Source organism: Neoarius graeffei, chromosome 9 (genome assembly GCF_027579695.1).
Source record: "Neoarius graeffei isolate fNeoGra1 chromosome 9, fNeoGra1.pri, whole genome shotgun sequence".
Taxonomy (NCBI): Eukaryota; Metazoa; Chordata; class Actinopteri; order Siluriformes; family Ariidae; genus Neoarius; species Neoarius graeffei.
Window position 1 is genome coordinate 72,854,980 of NC_083577.1, and position 17,920 is coordinate 72,872,899.

General features: G+C 40.5%; 2 protein-coding genes across 3 annotated transcripts in view; one reads left to right on the top strand and one right to left on the bottom strand.

Moving 5' to 3' along the window:
- The window catches only part of snx4 (sorting nexin 4), a 138,995-nt gene that overhangs the window by 111,843 nt on the left and 9,232 nt on the right, over nt 1-17,920 (bottom strand). The window lies entirely within an intron of this gene.
- On the top strand, nt 377-11,537 carry LOC132891998 (TGF-beta receptor type-2-like). Its single transcript, XM_060930231.1, has 4 exons — nt 377-609; nt 4,784-4,934; nt 10,477-10,679; nt 10,804-11,537. The coding sequence occupies exons 1-4, from the start codon at nt 555-557 to the stop codon at nt 11,124-11,126; spliced, it is 732 nt and encodes a 243-aa protein (XP_060786214.1). The 5' UTR covers nt 377-554; the 3' UTR covers nt 11,127-11,537.

The window sequence follows — 17,920 nt, forward strand, 5'->3', positions numbered from 1 at the left end:
TGGATAAACCAACACTGACTGTATTTATTTGATTCAATAGTCAATTTATTCTGTGTTGGCAAAGACAACGACGCCATATGTCAGTGTGTCTAGTCACACTATTATGTACCTTTTGACTTTTCCATCTTTAAGATATATTATTTTGTTCCTGTCAGAGCTCACACTCACTGTCATTGTTGAACTGATAGGTCTGTGTAACAATAAACCTATAGCCTACAAGTCGAAATTATTGGTACAGTATCATTTAATCTTTTAAGCTTTTTTTTTTTCTTTTGCTGATAAAGCTTATTAGTAGATTGATAGGCTCTTGAACAGACCACTTGTCTGCATGAATAAACTGCAGTTCCTGGGCGGGCCGCTTGCCACAGCTGGATTGAAAACATCTGGATCCGCCTCCGAGGCCAGAAACGCGTCGGTCCAAGCGGCTCAGCTCTTCCAGCTCACAGGACAGCCTCTAAAACTTCTATCCATGCGAACTTTTCTTTGTTTCTGACAGTGAGGAAGGTCAAAGAAGAGTCTTAGTGACTTAAGAAGATCTTGACTGGGGGAAAACGATGGAGCTCAGGGGCTGGAGAGTCACGCCTTTCATATGTGTCCTTCTGTCGCTCCGTGAGTAGAAAAGCAGAGTTTCTTATAGTCATCTCCACTTTCTTTTGTGTTCACATTATTTGCAGCCAGCGACATACGAGTCGAGAGACTGTCTCTGTCCAAAACTGCATACGACCATACCAAACAGCCTAGAGACTATTACATTAGGAGAACATAAACACATGTGGTTTTAGATAGCCATAAGACTTGATTTGTATTTAGTTGGCTGCAAATAATTAACATGGCGGCTAGTATTTTGACATACTATTTAGTATTTTGATGTGCTGCTGAGAATTATGTTGACATAGCCTGCTTCTTATAAGGTACTGGATTTCTCATTGGAAAAACAAAACCAAAAAAACAAAGGGAAATAAACACATTTGTCCTTATATCTAGTCAAGTCTGAGGCTGAAGTCTGAGAACTGAATCAGAAATCTCTTCTCTTCAGGACTGAAATCATCTGTGTAAAAGTTATCATCGATTTGTATTTGAACATAAATGAGTTACGCACTTATGTGTTTGTTTTATGAATCCATTCTAGGCTATGATAGCTTTCATATATTAATTCGATAAGCAATAATATTTTATCCACAAGAAATGCAACAAACTCTTCAGCTCTATTGACTTTTCCAGTCCAACTATATGTCACAGTTTGACCTATATGCTTTGAACAAGGGTGAAATTATGAACACAAACAAACAACAGGATACTGTGTAAGTCTTATGCACCCTATTTTTTTTTAGCACAAAATTTATTGCACATTTTTATTTCATGACTACTGAGTCAGTACATTTTCGATTACAAAACAGTTTTCCAGCACAAAAGTAAATGTTCAGGGAAAATCTTTGTATGTCAGTAAAGAAAGCAGCATATTACATAAGAAGACCACTTTCCAGATAAAAACAACAGAATGAAGGTTGCTTGGTTTTGCTGCAAAAATAAAAAGCAAGCGTGACAGTCAAAGTGTCCAGAAGAACTGTGGCTGGTTCTGTGAGATGCTCAGTAAAACCTACAGCTTATTTCTTTATAAAACTGAACAAATTGTATCTGAGGTTGTTTTTAAGCAAAGGGACGTCACAGCAGATATTGGCTTTGCTTCATTTATTACAGTTTATAGTTATTTTAAAAAATATAGAAACATTTAATTGTGTTATTTTTGAAGGCATGTTTGCTCTACATTCATTTCTTTCCATGTGCCGAAGACTTTTGCACAGTACAATGCATTTCCTTCTGGGTGAAGGTAGATCATAATAAAAAGATAATCAGGAATGTTTCTACAGATCTTTATAGTATTTAAAAAAATATATTTGTGATTTAACATATAAGTAAGTTTAATAAATTTCTTGGAATATAAGAAGACAATCAGCTCAGTCTTTCTACTCTGTAATTTGCATTTGTTTATCTGAAACAGGTCGTCACAATTTAATATGAAGTATTGCTGTATAATATGTGTATTGATTAACTGATTAGCTTATTGTAACAACGTTATACTCGAAGAGCAGGGTTGATTCTGTGAAGAAAAAGAAAAATGTCCATATAAAACGTCAGTGGATCTTCTATCTTGAGTCCCCAAATGATCTTTGCTATATTGCAGAGGCTTCCTTAAATGGACTGAGTTGGAGAGAACAGTTTTAGATTGAACACCAGTTATAAATCATTACAGTGTTGTTATAGAGATCAAACTCATAAGCTCTTCATTTATTCACACAGCCCTCTAACTGTTGTTGAGAACGGTGCCTAATGAAGATAAATTAGGTAATTACGAAGAAAGACAGTGGGCACATGGTGCCAGTTCTAATGAATTTAAACAACACGCAGAGAGACAAAAGACACAGAGAATGTGACGTGACAGTCTCTTCTCAGCCCTGCCATCATCATTTCACACAATGCTCAAATTGTCCCAGTTACAGCAAAGAATAAGATGTTATAGGGCTCTAAGTCACCCCAGTCTCAAAAGAGCTGTGATGACAGAGACAGGGACTGTAATCTTTCTCTCTTCTGCGTCCAAAAGTTGTCTTTCTTTTGTGGTAACTTGGGGGCAGAGAATCCAAATGATCATAAACAGGATAAACAAATATTTGGCATTAGATAATAGGTATTCATTTGTTAGTTGTAAGAACAGTCCCTAAGTTCATTTAATAATTAATTCCTCTCTCATGATCTTGGAAGAGCCCATTAGTTCGTAAGTTCACATTTTGCTCCAAAACACATTGGATCATTTTTGGCCCTGGACCTTTAGAGGAAATCTTGAAGACATCTGTATATCATAATATACATGTGACAGGGCCAGCGAGTGATGTTTTGATTATGCTGTTATTAATTTATTCACAAAATGCTTTCAAGGCTATTGAATGGAGGTCATCGTGCCACATAGTGGCAGAAAGTGATTACTGCATCTTGAGAAGACTTGTGCTTGAAAAGTTCCCTACAGCATCTAGTTTAGCATGTTTCATTTTCAAGCACACGTCCTGTTCATCTCAGAAGATAAGGATCAGACCGTCCGGTTTATTGAATCAGGTGCATTGGAGAAATTGTGCAATAGTGAGAACAAGGCTGTAAACCAAGAAATCTCTTCTAACTTTCAGGACTTACCACATAACGGTGCATGGTCTCTTTGCAGAACTGTGTTGTTTGGCTTCTGTGTTCAGTAAAAAAGATTGTAACAGAGATAGTACGTTTAAACGAGTGCCATTATGCTATTCTGAATATTAATATACTGCATTGGAGTAGGTCATGAACTATAAGGAAAGAATAAGGAAGAAAAGTGTGTTTGCAAACCAAACAACTACAGGCCAACATCTCTGGGCCTCCTGTGAGCATGTGGCCTTTGGATTTCCCATAAGTACAGAGGGGTTGTTCTTCAAACTTGGCCAGAGTGAACACTTATGGCTTTAATTTATTTCTGGAGCAGTCAACTGCTGATTTTAATTACTTTATAGTTTGGAGAGGGGGCTTTTTTTTTTTGCTTAACCAGTCTCTCTCTCTCGCACTTGTATATTTTGATGGTTGGCATCAGTGAACATCTGGAAGCCTTTGTGAAATATCAGCACTGTTTCTTTTCATGTTTACTCAGTCCTATTAGATCACCACGCTCTCTGAGTGAAACAAGCTCACCCGTCATCTGGTTTCAATCAACAATTAATATTGTTGTGATGTGGCAGAATACGGATAGCGGAAGGAAGATGCGTGGGAAGGAATGCTCCCCACACCCGACATAACCCAGGCCCTCAGAAGCCCTCCACCCTCAAAACACACACATACACACACACTGACAACTAAACCAAACCTATTCCAACACACAATATACTGTACACTGTGTATCATCCAAATCCATTTAGCTTTCTGTAGTCTCCAGATGGGGTGGAGCACTTCCCAAAAAAGGGTTGGATCTACCGTAATGAATTGCAATTGCAACTGCTCACTGTTATCACCTGTTATCATTTTTATTATGATAATATTACAAAATGTACTGCACACTAGAACTGAAAGAGGTACATGTGATTTCGGACGATTACATTTTTGATTTGTAGATTTTTTTATCATTTCGATTGATATTGAGTATTTTTTATTGAAATATTTCAGACAAATATAAATTGTAAGCTCATCTCATCTCATTATCTCTAGCCACTTTATCCTGTTCTACAGGGTTGCAGGCAAGCTGGAGTCTATCCCAGCTGACTATGGGTGAAAGGCGGGGTACACCCTGGACAAGTTGCCAGATCATCACAGGGCTGACACATAGACACAGACAACCATTCACACTCACATTCACACCTACGGTCAATTTAGAGTCACCAGTTAACCTAACCTGCATGTCTTTGGACTGTGGGGGAAACCGGAGCACCCGGAGGAAACCCACGCGGACACGGGGAGAACATGCAAACTCCGCACAGAAAGGCCCTCGCCGGCCCTGGGGCTCGAACCCGGACCTTCTTGCTGTGAGGCGACAGCGCTAACCACTACACCACCGTGCCGCCCACCCTAAATTGTAAGCTTTGTTAAAAAAAAAAAAGGATCCGTTTTTTTTTTTTTTTTATTGCAACCAAACACAATTTATTTTCGGTGCGCTGCCAATAATCATGCCACGTTTGTTTTTTAAATAACAAACTTTGCCAATAATTGTTGACTAAATATCTCTTTAACTATGAAAACATTGTGTACTAAATTGTTAATTCTGTATTTGTGCACATTTTAGTATTTCAGGCCAGTGCCTTCACTCACATAACGACTAACCTTTGTAAGTGGTGTGACCAGTCCAGTCCTGTGTGTGAAGACAACATCTGCATGAGCAACTGCAGCTTAAGCTCCTTTTGTATGTATACCGAGGAGGTCTGTGTGGCTATATGGTAAGTCTAGCCTATGCCACTTTTTATTTATAGAATTAAACATCACTAAGCCAAGCCACCACTGGTTCCCACTGTGTTGGGGTGTGAGTGGGCTACAGCTGAGTCTGGAGATGTGGTTGAATTCTCGGACGTTGCATATGATTCATGTCATCCCACAGCCGCAGCCCACAAAGCTCAGTTCTAACGTTTTGTCTTACACAAATGTAAGAATTACAGAACTGTGAGTGACATACACAGTACAACCTCAGCTTGAAATCAAGTAATACATTGTGATGTCTTAATTCTTTAGGTTGGCATAAGACAGTGAATTAATATTTAAATGTATATGAGGATAAGATTTTTTTTTTCTAAATTAGCTACAATCTGAGCTCTAACATGACAACTTTTAGCTGAGGTATGCACTGGCGGTTCTAGACCAAAATTACTAGGGGGGCCGAGGTGGGGCCAGTGTTTTTTCAGGGGGGCACATATGAGCAAAACATGGCAATATTTAGGCGTTCAAAATGTTTTGTTTAGTTTATTTAAAACCAAAACAAAATACATTGAGCATAAATACAATGAGATAAACATTCTGTCTCAATAGCCTAAACATAAAATAAATTGTGCTCAGTAAATCTTAAAACCATGTTTCTCTTTTTTGTAAAATAAGATTTCTATTTTTGCATACAATGAATCTTTTCTTCAGACGTGGCTGCACTGGAGTGTTGTCCAAGCACTTGCTGATATCTGGAGAAAGATGAATACAGTAAATATGAGAGTGCGACTGAGAACAACACTTATTTATCATTATTCATTTATTATTATATCTATTATTTGTATTTTATATTTATTAATTATTATTCAGACTTCACACTTTCAGGGTAGGCTATATGAATTGTAGGTCGACACTGCTCGCTCACACACATACATTTGTTCAACATCACAAACCTGTGCTGTACTTGATATGCATGGTGAATCTGGTTGTCCCAATGACTTGTTGGGTTGTCCCTCATTCTGTCCCTCAATCTGATCCTGAATGTCTTCATCCTCACTCTCAGATTGCCTTTCAGATGCCTCACTTTCCACCTCTCCAACCACCACCTCTGGCTCTCTCTCCTCTTTCATAATCTTCATCTTCCTTACTCTCTCTATGTTGCTTTTTGCCAACAGGGGCAAAAAAGGACATAATGTCCTTCTTGCTCCTTTCCATGATGACAGCCTACAGTAGGTCTATACTAAAAAGTAAACGGAGAAGAATGTAGCCTCTACATATCAAAAGGCCATTAAAGTTTTACAAGAAGGTTAAACACTGTCGGTTATTTTATCCATTTCCCAAAAATATTAAGTTAGGCTACTTATTGCTGTGCAACGCACTTTTAAGAAAGCGCAATAAAACGGATTTATTATTGTAGTGAACAACAACAGTAAAACACGGATATGTGCAAACACTGACGTTACGAAATTGAATAATTTTCCTTACCTTCGCCTCTTCGCAGTAGCCTAGTTCTTGCAGGGCTGCAGCTGTTATCTGTGTCCGAAGTTTACAATTCGCGCTGCTGCTGATCTTTCTGCTGCAGGTAACAGTGTGCGTGTAGCGCTTTAAGGAGTCCGTGTAGAACACTCCGTCATGTCAGTTCCGATCTTCGAGCCAGCGCACGTCAAAATTAATAAATCTTGTTACCTGTTCAGCACAGGGGCCACAACAGGGGCCAGGAGCAATTTTACAGGGGCACTGGCCCCCCCTGGCCCCCGTTTAAAACCGCCTATGGAGGTATGCCTCTCTGGACCATTGCTATAATAATGGACTCTGTTTTTAAAGATTTCCGCTAAACTAGTTCCACCCAGTTTGGCACCCAAGGAGTTTTTCTGGGAAGTTTATAGAACTGACCTTTGATTGACCGTGTAGTAGAATCTGGCTGTGTAGCGAGAGATAGCCAGTGCTCAGGGGAGCACCGAAAAAACATGGCTTGAATAAAAGAGTCAGATAAAAACTCCTCAAGAATACAGGATGAATAACAAACACATTTATAACCTTTAGAAAAGAGCTGACTTTGGCAAGAAGTACAAATAAAACTCCTGCGCAGGGCTTCCCTGATCACTTGTTATTCATATTTTTTGCTGTCAAACAGCATTCTTATGTTAAAAAAAAAAGGTCTACTGACCATACATTAAACCTAGAAGAACAGTGGATTCTCAAACATTCAGCTGTCTCATAGCTGTTTTAGTGATATATATATTGGCATGCAAAAGTTTGGGCACCCTTACTGAAAATGTCTGTTACTGTGAATAGTTAAGTGAGCAGAAGATGAACTGATCACCAAAAGGCATAAAGGTAAAGATGACACATTTCTTTTCAGCGTTTTCTGCAAGATTTGTGTATTATTTTTGTTTTGTACAATTGGAGAGTGAAAAAAGAAAAGGAACACCATGAGAAAGTTTGGGCACCCCAATACATTTGAGTTCTCAGGTAACTTTTACCAAGGTTCCAGACCTTAATTAGCTTATTGAGCTGTGACTTGTTCAAATTCTTCATTAGGAAAGGTCAGATGATGCAGATTTCAAAGCTATATAAATTCTCTGACTCCTCAAACTTGTCCCTAAAATCAACAGCCATGGGCTCCTCTAAGCAACTCCCTCGCATTCTGAATAATAAAATAATTGATGCTCACAAAGCAGGAGAAGGCTACAAGAACGTAGCAAAGTGTTTTCAGGTAGCTGTTTCCTCAGATCGTAATGTTATTAAGAAATGGCAGTTAACAGAAACAGTGGAGATCAAGGTAAAGTCTGGAAGATGAAGAAAACTTTCTGAAAGAACTGCTCATTGGATTGCTAGAAAGGCAAATAAAAAACACTGTTTGACTGCAAAAGACCTTCAGAAAGATTTAGCAGACCCTGGAGTGGTGGTGCACTGTTCTACTATGCAGCGACACCTGAACAAATATGACCTTCATGGGAGAGTCATCAGAAGAAAACATTTCCTGCATCCTAGCCACAAAATTCAGCGTCTGAAGTTTGCAAATGGACATCTAAATAAGCCTGATGCATTTTGGAAACAAGTCCTGTGGACTGATGAAATCAAAATAGAACTTTTTGGCCACAATGTGTAAAGGTATGTTTGGAGAAAAAAGGGTGCCAAATTCCAGGAAGAGAACGCCTCTCCAACTCTGAAGCATGGGTGTGGATCGATCATGCTTTGGGGTTGTGTTGCAGCCAGTGGCACAGGGCACATTTCATTGGTCGAGGGAAGCATGAATTCAAATAAATACCAGCAAACTCTGGAAGCAAACATCACACCATCTGTAAAAAAGCTGAAGTCCTCCAATAAGACAATGATCCAAACCACACCTCAAAATCTACAATGGAATACCTCAAGAGGCACAAGCTGAAGGTTTTGCCATGGCGCCTCACAGTCCCCTGACCTAAACATCATTGAAAATCTGTGGATAGATCTCAAAAGAGCAGTGCATGCAAGACAGCCCAAGAAACTTGTAGAACTGGAAGCCTTTTGCAAGGATGAATGTGTGAAAATCCCCCAGGTAAGAACTGAAAGATTATTAGCTGGCTACAAAAAGTGTTTACAAGCTGTGATACTTGCCAAAGGGGGTGTTACTAGGTACTAACCATGCAGGGTGCCCAAACTTTTGCTTCAGGCCCTTTTCCTTTTTTTGTCATTTTAAAAATGTAAAAGATGAAAATAAAAAATTGTTTTTGCTTAAAATATAAAGGGAATAAGTCATCTTTAACTTTATGCCTTTTGAAGATCATTTCATCTTCAACGTGCTTAACTGTTCACAGTAACAGCAATTTTGACCAGGGGTGCCCAAAAACAAACATTCTTTTGCATACCACTGTATATTATATATATATATATATATATATATATATATATATATATATATATATATATATATACAGTGGTGCTTGAAAGTTTGTGAACCCTTTAGAATTTTCTATATTTCTGCATAAATATGACCTAAAACATCATCAGATTTTCACACAAGTCCTAAAAGTAGATAAAGAGAACCCAGTTAAACAAAGGAGACAAAAATATTATACTTGGTCATTTATTTATTGAGGAAAATGATCCAATATTACATATCTGTGAGTGGCAAAAGTATGTGAACCTCGAGGATTAGCAGTTAATTTGAAGGTGAAATTAGAGTTAGGTGTTTCCAATCAATGGGATGACAATCAGGTGTGACTGGGCACCTTGTTTTATTTAAAGAACAGGGATCTATCAAAGTCTGATCTTCACAACACATGTTTGTGGAAGTGTATCATGGCACGAACAAAGGAGATTTCTGAGGACCTCAGAAAAGGCATTGCTGTTGCTCATCAGGCTGGAAAAGGTTACAGAACCATCTCTAAAGAGTTTGGACTCCACCAATCCACAGTCAGACAGATTGTGTACAAATGGAGGAAATTCAACACCATTGTTACCCTCCCCAGGAGTGGTCGACCAACAAAGATCACTCCAAGAGCAAGGCATGTAATAGTCGGCGAGGTCACAAAGGACCCCAGGGTGACTTCTAAGCAACTGAAGGCCTCTCTCACATTGGCTAATGTTAATGTTCATGAGTCTACCATCAGGAGAACACTGAACAACAGTGGTGTGCATGGCAGGGTTGCAAGGAGAAAGCCACTGCTCTCCAAAAAGAACACTGCTGCTCGTCTGCAGTTTGCTAAAGATCACGTGGACAAGCCAGAAGGCTGCTGGAAAAATGTTTTGTGGACGGATGAGACCAAAATAGAACTTTTTGGTTTAAATGAGAAGCGTTATGTTTGGAGAAGGAAAAGACTGCATTCCAGCATAAGAACCTTATCTCAACTGTGAAACATGATGGTGGTAGTATCGTGGTTTGGGCCTGTTTTGCTGCATCTGGGCCAGGACGGCTTGCCATCATTGATGGAACAATGAATTCTGAATTATACCAGCCAATTCTAAAGGAAAATGTCAGGACATCTGTCCATGAACTGAATCTCAAGAGAAGGTGGGTCATGCAGCAAAACAACGACCCTAAGCACACAAGTCATTCTACCAAAGAATGGTTAAAGAAGAATCAAGTTAATGTTTTGGAATGGCCAAGTCAAAGTCCTGACCTTAATCCAATCGAAATGTTGTGGAAGGACCTGAAGCGAGCAGTTCATGTGAGGAAACCCACCAACATACCAGAGTTGAAGCTGTTCTGTACGGAGGAATGGGCTAAAATTCCTCCAAGCCGGTGTGCAGGACTAATCAACAGTTACTGCAAACGTTTAGTTGCAGTTATTGCTGCACAAGGGGCTCACACCAGATACTGAAAGCAAAGGTTCACATACTTTTGCCACTCACAGATATGGAATATTGGATCATTTTCCTCAATAAATAAATGACCAAGTATAATATTTTTGTCTCATTTGTTTAACTGGGTTCTCTTTATCTACTTTTAGGACTTGTGTGAAAATCTGATGATGTTTTAGGTCATATTTATGCAGAAATATTGAAAATTCTAAAGGGTTCACAAACTTTCAAGCACCACTGTGTGTATATATATATATATGTGTGTGTGTGTGTTGTTCACAGGAAGAAGGAGAATAATAGTGTGAGCGTGCAGACTCTATGCCACAATCCTCAACATGCACTGGAGAACATTGTGCTGTCTAATACCAGCTCCACAGAGTGTGTAATGACTTCAGTGCCCTCCGAGAACAGTATGCTGTTTCTCTGCAGCTGTATCAAGGAGTATGACTGCAATGACAAGCTCATCTTTGAGAGGGGAGCAAATGGTAATAATAATAATAATAATAATAATAATAATAATAGCTACTTTAAGTGTTTCTTTTCCCCATAAAGTTGCTTAACTGGACAAAGAAAGAAAAATAGGTGCTGACATTCAACATTTCTCTCTAGATTTCTCAATGCTAAGGAGTAAAGATGTGATTCCAGTAGTGGTGATAAGCCTGGTTCCTCCACTCCTAGTAGCTGTGATTGCTACAATGGCATTCTACCTCTATCGCACACGCCACCTCAGCAAACAACCCAAAGACTGGGCACCGAAGCGCACACATTACCAGTCACTGGATCCACCTGAGGCATGTGCTGGTGAGGCGAATACCAGCGACTACCACGGCAAGCTTCTATCCCTCAGTGAAGACGCCAATTCGGACATATCATCAAGCTGTGCCAAAAAAGAAAGAAGAGAGGAGCTGTGGGTGCAATCAGTTAATTATTGATATTAAGTGATCACTCATTAAATCAGTCTCATTAAATTTTGAAGGTCAATAATTAAAATGAATCAATTCCATTGAATCGTTTAATTTGACTCGTTTGAATTGAATCATACCATAGAATCAGTCTCATTCAGTGAATCATTTAGTGAATCGTTCAATGAATCGTTTAGTGAATCATTTGGTGAATCATTCAATGAATCGTTTAGGGAATCATTTAGTGAATCATACCATTAATCCTGGTGCTTAATAATAAATTACCAAACAGCTAAATTATGGTATATTTCCAAATTATTACGATCACTTACCATATTACATAACATACGCACCCTTTTTGAATTCTTTGAGAAGATTGGGGACTTCAGATATTGTTGTTCACAAATAAACACAGTTTGTTTAATAAATGACTATTATACAAAGAAAAATAATAAACCAATATATACAAGCAGTGAGGTGTGTGTGTGTGTGTGTGTGTGTGTGTGTGTGAGAGAAGGACTTGACCATGTGTTTAGCCTCGTGTAGCTAACTACACGTGGTGGAGGCCTAGCTTGTTGGTAGCTAAACAAAAGAATGTTATCTAAACAGAACAAAGGATTAGCTCTGTGTTTAGCCTTGTGTTGCTAGTGTGAGATTGCTAAAGGCCCTATGGCCTAGCTAAAGTGTGTTTGTTAGGCCTGGTGAGGCCTACTGAGCACGTGTTGCTAAAGACAAGGGTATTAGCCGTAGCTAACTAAAAGCTAGCTTGTGGATTTCTAGCTGAGGTGTGGTTTATCAGGCCTGATGGCCTGCTGAGCACATGGTAGGCCTTGATTAGCTTTGTGTTGCTAAGCAGACAAAAGGGAAGCTGTAGCTAACCCACTAGCTCATAACCATACTGAATCCACTGAAATCTTAATGAGATCAAGATGTATAATAAGAGAACTATATGTTAGTAGTAAAGAATAAAAGAGAGAAGCATGCGCAGCCTATCTATTCAACAATTGAGAGAACATAGAACCAAAATAAATCAACACGCTGCGTGTCTAACAGTGTAACAGATAAACCTGGGTTTAAATTCACACTATTTCAAATAAAAGCAAATTCCTAAGACTATCCTAATTATGCCCAAATGCCAAAATCTTACTTAATCCTGCCTTTAGCAAGATATGAAGAACTATTCGCCGGTGTAGTTTCAGGCCTCGCCGTGGGAGCACGTGAGCTGCTCGTGATGGAGGCGCAGAGAACTTTCGGGTCCAGCGGAGCACTTGGGTGGTTCCCGTGGAAGCAGAGGATTCTTGGTCCGAACCTCAGCGTTCGTGAGGAAAAGTCTCTGATCAGAATCAGATGCACAGCGCTTTGGAGTTAAAAAGGATTCAATCGCTTCTTAACTTTTAACTGCCTGGGCTGCAGTCGTGACGTCACTTCTAATGCAAGTAAACCGGTTGTAACTCAGGTTGAGTTTAAAGATCGCGTGACTCTAGAGTTTACCTTTGCCAAGGGTAAGAAGATCGCACTGAGTGATGGATCTTGCAAGAAAGAAGACGTCTTTTTGGGTGGAGAACGCGCCTCTTTATACGTCCAGATTCATCGGAAGCTAGACGTGAGAGACAAAGATGGAAGCGTTGTCCCATTGTTTTATGTTTCCTTGTATGATGACGTAGATGATCCCGCCCACGCGTGACGTAGGTCACACGGAAGTGGACTGGGAATTGTAGTTCTGACACAAGATGGCGGCATGATACCTACAGGAGCCATTGTCCTACAGAGTTCCTGACTAGTAGCACATGCCTGTGTGTTGAGAGCCATACAGCACTGTCAAGCCTTACCATAAGCGACGGACAGTCCAGGTCACACAGAGAGGATGATATGTGTAAACAATACAGCATCGCATGACGTTGGAATGCTTCTCCAGCCTAAGGCGGTTATTCACACTCCAGCTGTAGGTCAAGTTTGGCTTTTCACCATTCTGTTTCTATAAGAACTTACACTGAGGTTTCTATCAAAGTGTTTGGACAAATTCCATAAAAATCTATTCAAATAAAAAAGTTTTACATTTGGCTGAGGATGAAAATTAGGCATATTAGTAAAGAGATGATGAAGAATGGAGGTAAAGGTATTAACCTGACCGAAATTTTAAACAAGAGTGCTCGGAGAGCACAACATCCCCCGCTGGCAACTCTGCCATAACTCTGGTAAAATGCGACTGAATTGAACAAAATTGCAATATGCGCATTACCGACATATAACAAAGAATCCTGCCAAGTTTCGTGAAATTCCTCCAAAAATTGTAAGAGGAGTTGATTTCAGAACAACGTACACCCTCATGAAATTGTCAAAGTTATTTAATCAAGGGTCAAAACTTTTCACAATCAAAATTTAATTGCAGTATGCATATTACCGTCAAATAACAAGGCCTTTTGCCAAGCTTTGAGAAATTCATCCAAAAATTGTCAGAGGAGTTGATGTCAGAAGGCAAGCACACCTTCAAGAAATTGTGAAAGTACAAGGCTGTTAATCAAGGGCCACAGCTCTGGTAAAATGCGACGAATTGAACAAAATAATATGCGCATTACTGACATAATATAATATCTTTTGGCAAGTTTTGTGAAATTCCTCCAAAATGTGTGAGAGGAGTTGAATTCAGAAGGAAAACACTCATGAATTTGTCAAAGTATAATTTTGTTAATCAAGGGCTGTAACTCTGGTAAAATGTGACCGACTTTAATGAAATTGCAATATGTGTATTACCGACATAAAACAAAGAATCCTACCAAGTTTTGTGAAATTCCTCCAAAAACTGCGAGAGGAGTTGATTTCAGAAAGCGAGTACCCTTCCTGGGAGACAGACGGATGGACATCGCCATGACATAATCCCCCTTCGGGCCTTTCGGCCAGCAGGAGATAATTATATTTTTACAATAATAATAATAATAATAATTTTACAACAACAACAACAACAATAATAATAAATAAGCGCCTTTCAAGATACCCAAGGACACTGTGCAATGAAAATGCCAGAACAACAGTACACAACACTAAGAACACTGTACACTCAATGAAAACAGATACACAGACAGAACTAAATAACAAAAACAAAAAATTAACAAAAAAAAAGGGACCAAAGAGCACCACAAAGGAAAGGCAACACAAAGAGGGTGGATGGTACGAAGATAAAAGGGAATAAACTATAGAATACAGAAAAGGCAATTTCTGAAGGAATGGGAGCAGTTAAGAGGCAGTGGAGAAAGCGATTCTGAAAAAGGTGTGTTTTCAGCAGAGTTTTGAAAGTGGATAGTGTTGTGCATTGGCACAGTACTAGTGGAAGGGTATTCCAAAGTTTAGGGCCAGCCACACTGAAGGCCCCATCAACCATGGAGCGAAACCAAGAGGAGGGGATAGCGAGTAGATGGGCATCAGTGAAGCGCAGGGTGCGAGATGGTCTGTATAGCGTTAGGAGATTTGATAGATAGGAAGGGGCCAGGTGATGGAGTGATGTGTAAACAAGTAGAATGATTTTGTATTGGATGAGGTAGTGGACTGGGAGCCAGTGTAATTTCTAGAGGATGGGAGTGATGTGATTTCATGATCTGGTACGGGTGAGCACCCTTGCAGCAGAGTTTTGGACAGACTGTAGCCAATTAATTCTCTTTGCTGAGACTCCAAAGAGTAGGGCATTACAGTAGTCTAACCTGGAAGTAATAAATGCACGGATGAGTGTCTCAGCAGCCGATAAGGCGAGAGAGGAACAAAGTTTGGAAATGTTTTTAAGGTGGAAGATGGCTGTTTTGGCAATATTTTTGATACAAGAGTCAAAGGCGAATGTAGAATCAACTATGACTCCTAGTTTGTTTGTTTTTTTTAAACTTCTGTAGAGGTAGTGGTGAAATAACCAGGGATGGATAACTGTGCCAAGTTTATGTAGGATATCGGGGGTGGATATGAGAATAGCTTCTGTCTTATCTTGATTAAGCTTGAGAATGTTATGGGTCATCCAGCTATTGACGGCATTGAGACAATCAGCCACATTGGAGGGTGGTAGGGTATGAAAGGGCTTAAGGCCAATTTATGCTGACAACCCAGTCCTCGCAGATGGCGTCTGCGTAGCCCCCCCCCCCCTTCGCAGACGCTCTGCGCGCACCTCCCAAAAATTGTGACCACCGCAGAAGCCTCGCAGACAAGAGGGCTCTGATTGGTCCACTCTACATCCACTGTACACGCACTTACACTTCCCTACTTTCCCGGTTTGGTTTGTTTTCACTATCGCCACTTTTAAAAACACGAGCGAAGATGGAGCAGCACGAAGAGCAGTTGATCGAGGAAGTGAGGAAGTACGTACATCTATACGACTCCAGTTCTAGTCATTATAAGTACCCGGAGGATAAAACACTCCACTAACCACACCCACCAACTACTCCTAGCGATTTCGCGACTTCGCGCCCCCTTGCGTTGTGGCGGTGAATAACATCACGCACGCCTATTACTCCCCGCTCAACGATAAATTACAACTGTCTGCGAAAAGCTATCTGCGAAAGCCTTGTCGCAAGAGCATGCAGAGGCCCTTAGTATGGATGCAAATTTGAGCATAGTCAGCATAGCAGCGGAAGTTGCGACTCAGTGCTGTTAGTGCGGCAGTCCAATTAACTTCCAGCCGGCATAACAGTAGCATTAGCGAAGGCCAACGCTAGCTTACATGCAACTCTGTGCTATTAGCATGGCAGTCCAGTTACCTTCCAGCCGGTGTAGTGTTAGCGAAAGCAAGCCAAATATTTTCCCTGTGTAATTTACTTAGGTTACTTTTAAAATCACCCCCCCCCCCCCACACACACACACACACACAGAGTAGCGACCTAGCAGCTAAAATTGTCTAAAAATCTTCCACTTTTAACGAAGTAAACTTTGCAGCCATGTTTGTTTACAAATTGTCAGTCACTCGCTAGTGTGGAAGTTTTACATCTCTGACGTGTCTCTTTTCCAGTTTTCAATGTCTCTTGTAAATATGCATGAACATATAATGAAGTTTTGGTAGCCTTTCGGGTGTTCAGTGCGCCTTCAGTTTATTTATTTAGTGCTTAATCCTGGCAGTAGCACTGGATTAGCCTCGACTTCTCTCTTTCCCGGCAGACAAAGAAATGACTGTGCATGCGCAGCAGAAAAGTTGTCACTGGATAGTCGTATCAGCTGGGACATGTGACGTTGTGTTGTCCTGACAACATGTAGTACTGTAACAACATTGCACGCTCATTCTCCATTGGGGAGAGTGGTGTAACACATGGAGGATAAGAGATGATAATATTGCATGCTATCAAACCTGCTATAAGGGAATAGAATACATGTTTTTATTCCATGGAAAAAGTGGCCTGTATTTACAAAAATAAATAATATTGGCTGGCGTTGAATGGTATGTCAGATATATTCCATTCAGCTCGCACAATACTGAATGAGTCAAAGAAGAGTCGAGAGGAATCTTACATTTACCACTTGAAGACAGACTTCATATCTTCGGGTGACCGTGTAATACATTTATATTAGAGCTTGGCGATATGGCCTTAAAAAAAAAAAAAAAAAATTGATTTTTTCACAAAAAATCCGATTTTAATCGTTCCCCCCCCCTACTAAAAATCAAACTACAGATGAGAAAGAAATGGTTCAAAACAAGTTTTACTTTTTTTTCCTTCACTTAAATTTCCCCTTTGGGGTTAAAGTGCAACCAGAAACCAAAAAAGCCAAAAAACAAGCTTGCAGATGACATATCGCGATAGCGTCTGTGATTGCCTTCCACCGCGCCCCATTCTTATCATAAGGCGCACAGTTCGAAAACGTGTCCGGGACGGCTGCTTGCTTTACTGTGGATGGTGCGCTCATGCTGCGGCTGTTTTCATTCTGCTGGGAGCAGCACTCCTCGCACTCCGCTGCATGCTTCTGTTTAAGGTGTTGGAATAAATTCGTCGTGCTGCTTCCTTTGGAAGCAACCGTTTTCAAACACCTTACAACGAGGACTTGTTTGGTCTGCGTCCGACGCCGCAAAACCAAACCAATTCCAGATCACGGAGGAAGTTACTCCTTTCTTGGGCACAAGTTGCAGCTTTCCCCCAATCACTGCCATGTTGTTCGTGTGTCTTTACGGCAAGCGCACGTGAGGAGGGCTATAGTGCCCGATCCACCCCTGCTGCCCGATCCGTTCTGCACATGCACAGAGGGGAGCATCGGTGGCGGAAGTTGTGTTCAACTAAGTCCGAAGTTGTGTTCAAGTTTCTGATGGTTTATGCTGAAGAATTCTGAGGTAGTCCTCCTTCTTCATTATTCCAGCCACTTTGTGCAATGAACCAGTTCCGCTGGCAGCAAAACAGCCTCAGAGCATGATGATCCTACCACCACCACCAGCTGGTACAGTGCTCCTCTGTACATGGTGGTCATTGTGGCCAAACAACTCAATCTTTGTCTCATCTGACCGTACAGCTATCCTCCAGAAGGCTTTTTCTTTGTCTGTGTGGTCAGCTTCAAACTTTAGTTAAGCTTGAAGTTGTCAATTTTGGAGCAGGGGGTTATTTCTTGGACGGCAGCCTCTTAGCCCATGGTGATCTGAACTGTAGACAGTAATCCATCAGCTTCCAGTTCATGGCGGGGCGGGGCTGTGCCATGGTGGTTCCCGAGTTGTTCCTGACCATCCAAACCAATTTCCTTTCAGCTGAGGGGGACAGTATGGGTTTTCTTGAAGCAAAGTGGCTTGGCAAAGTGACTACACCTCACAATAACTTGGATACAATTGTTTGAACTGATCTTGGAATTTGCAGTCGTTTAGAAATGGCTCCAAGAGACATTCC

Coding starts and splice junctions, on each gene's coding strand:
- LOC132891998 (XM_060930231.1), top strand. CDS start 555: ATGGAGCTCAGGGGCTGGAGAGTCACGCCTTTCATATGTGTCCTTCTG. Junction 610..4,783: donor ATGTGTCCTTCTGTCGCTCC/GTGAGTAGAAAA, acceptor TGCACATTTTAG/TATTTCAGGCCAGTGCCTTC. Junction 10,680..10,803: donor CTTTGAGAGGGGAGCAAATG/GTAATAATAATA, acceptor ATTTCTCTCTAG/ATTTCTCAATGCTAAGGAGT.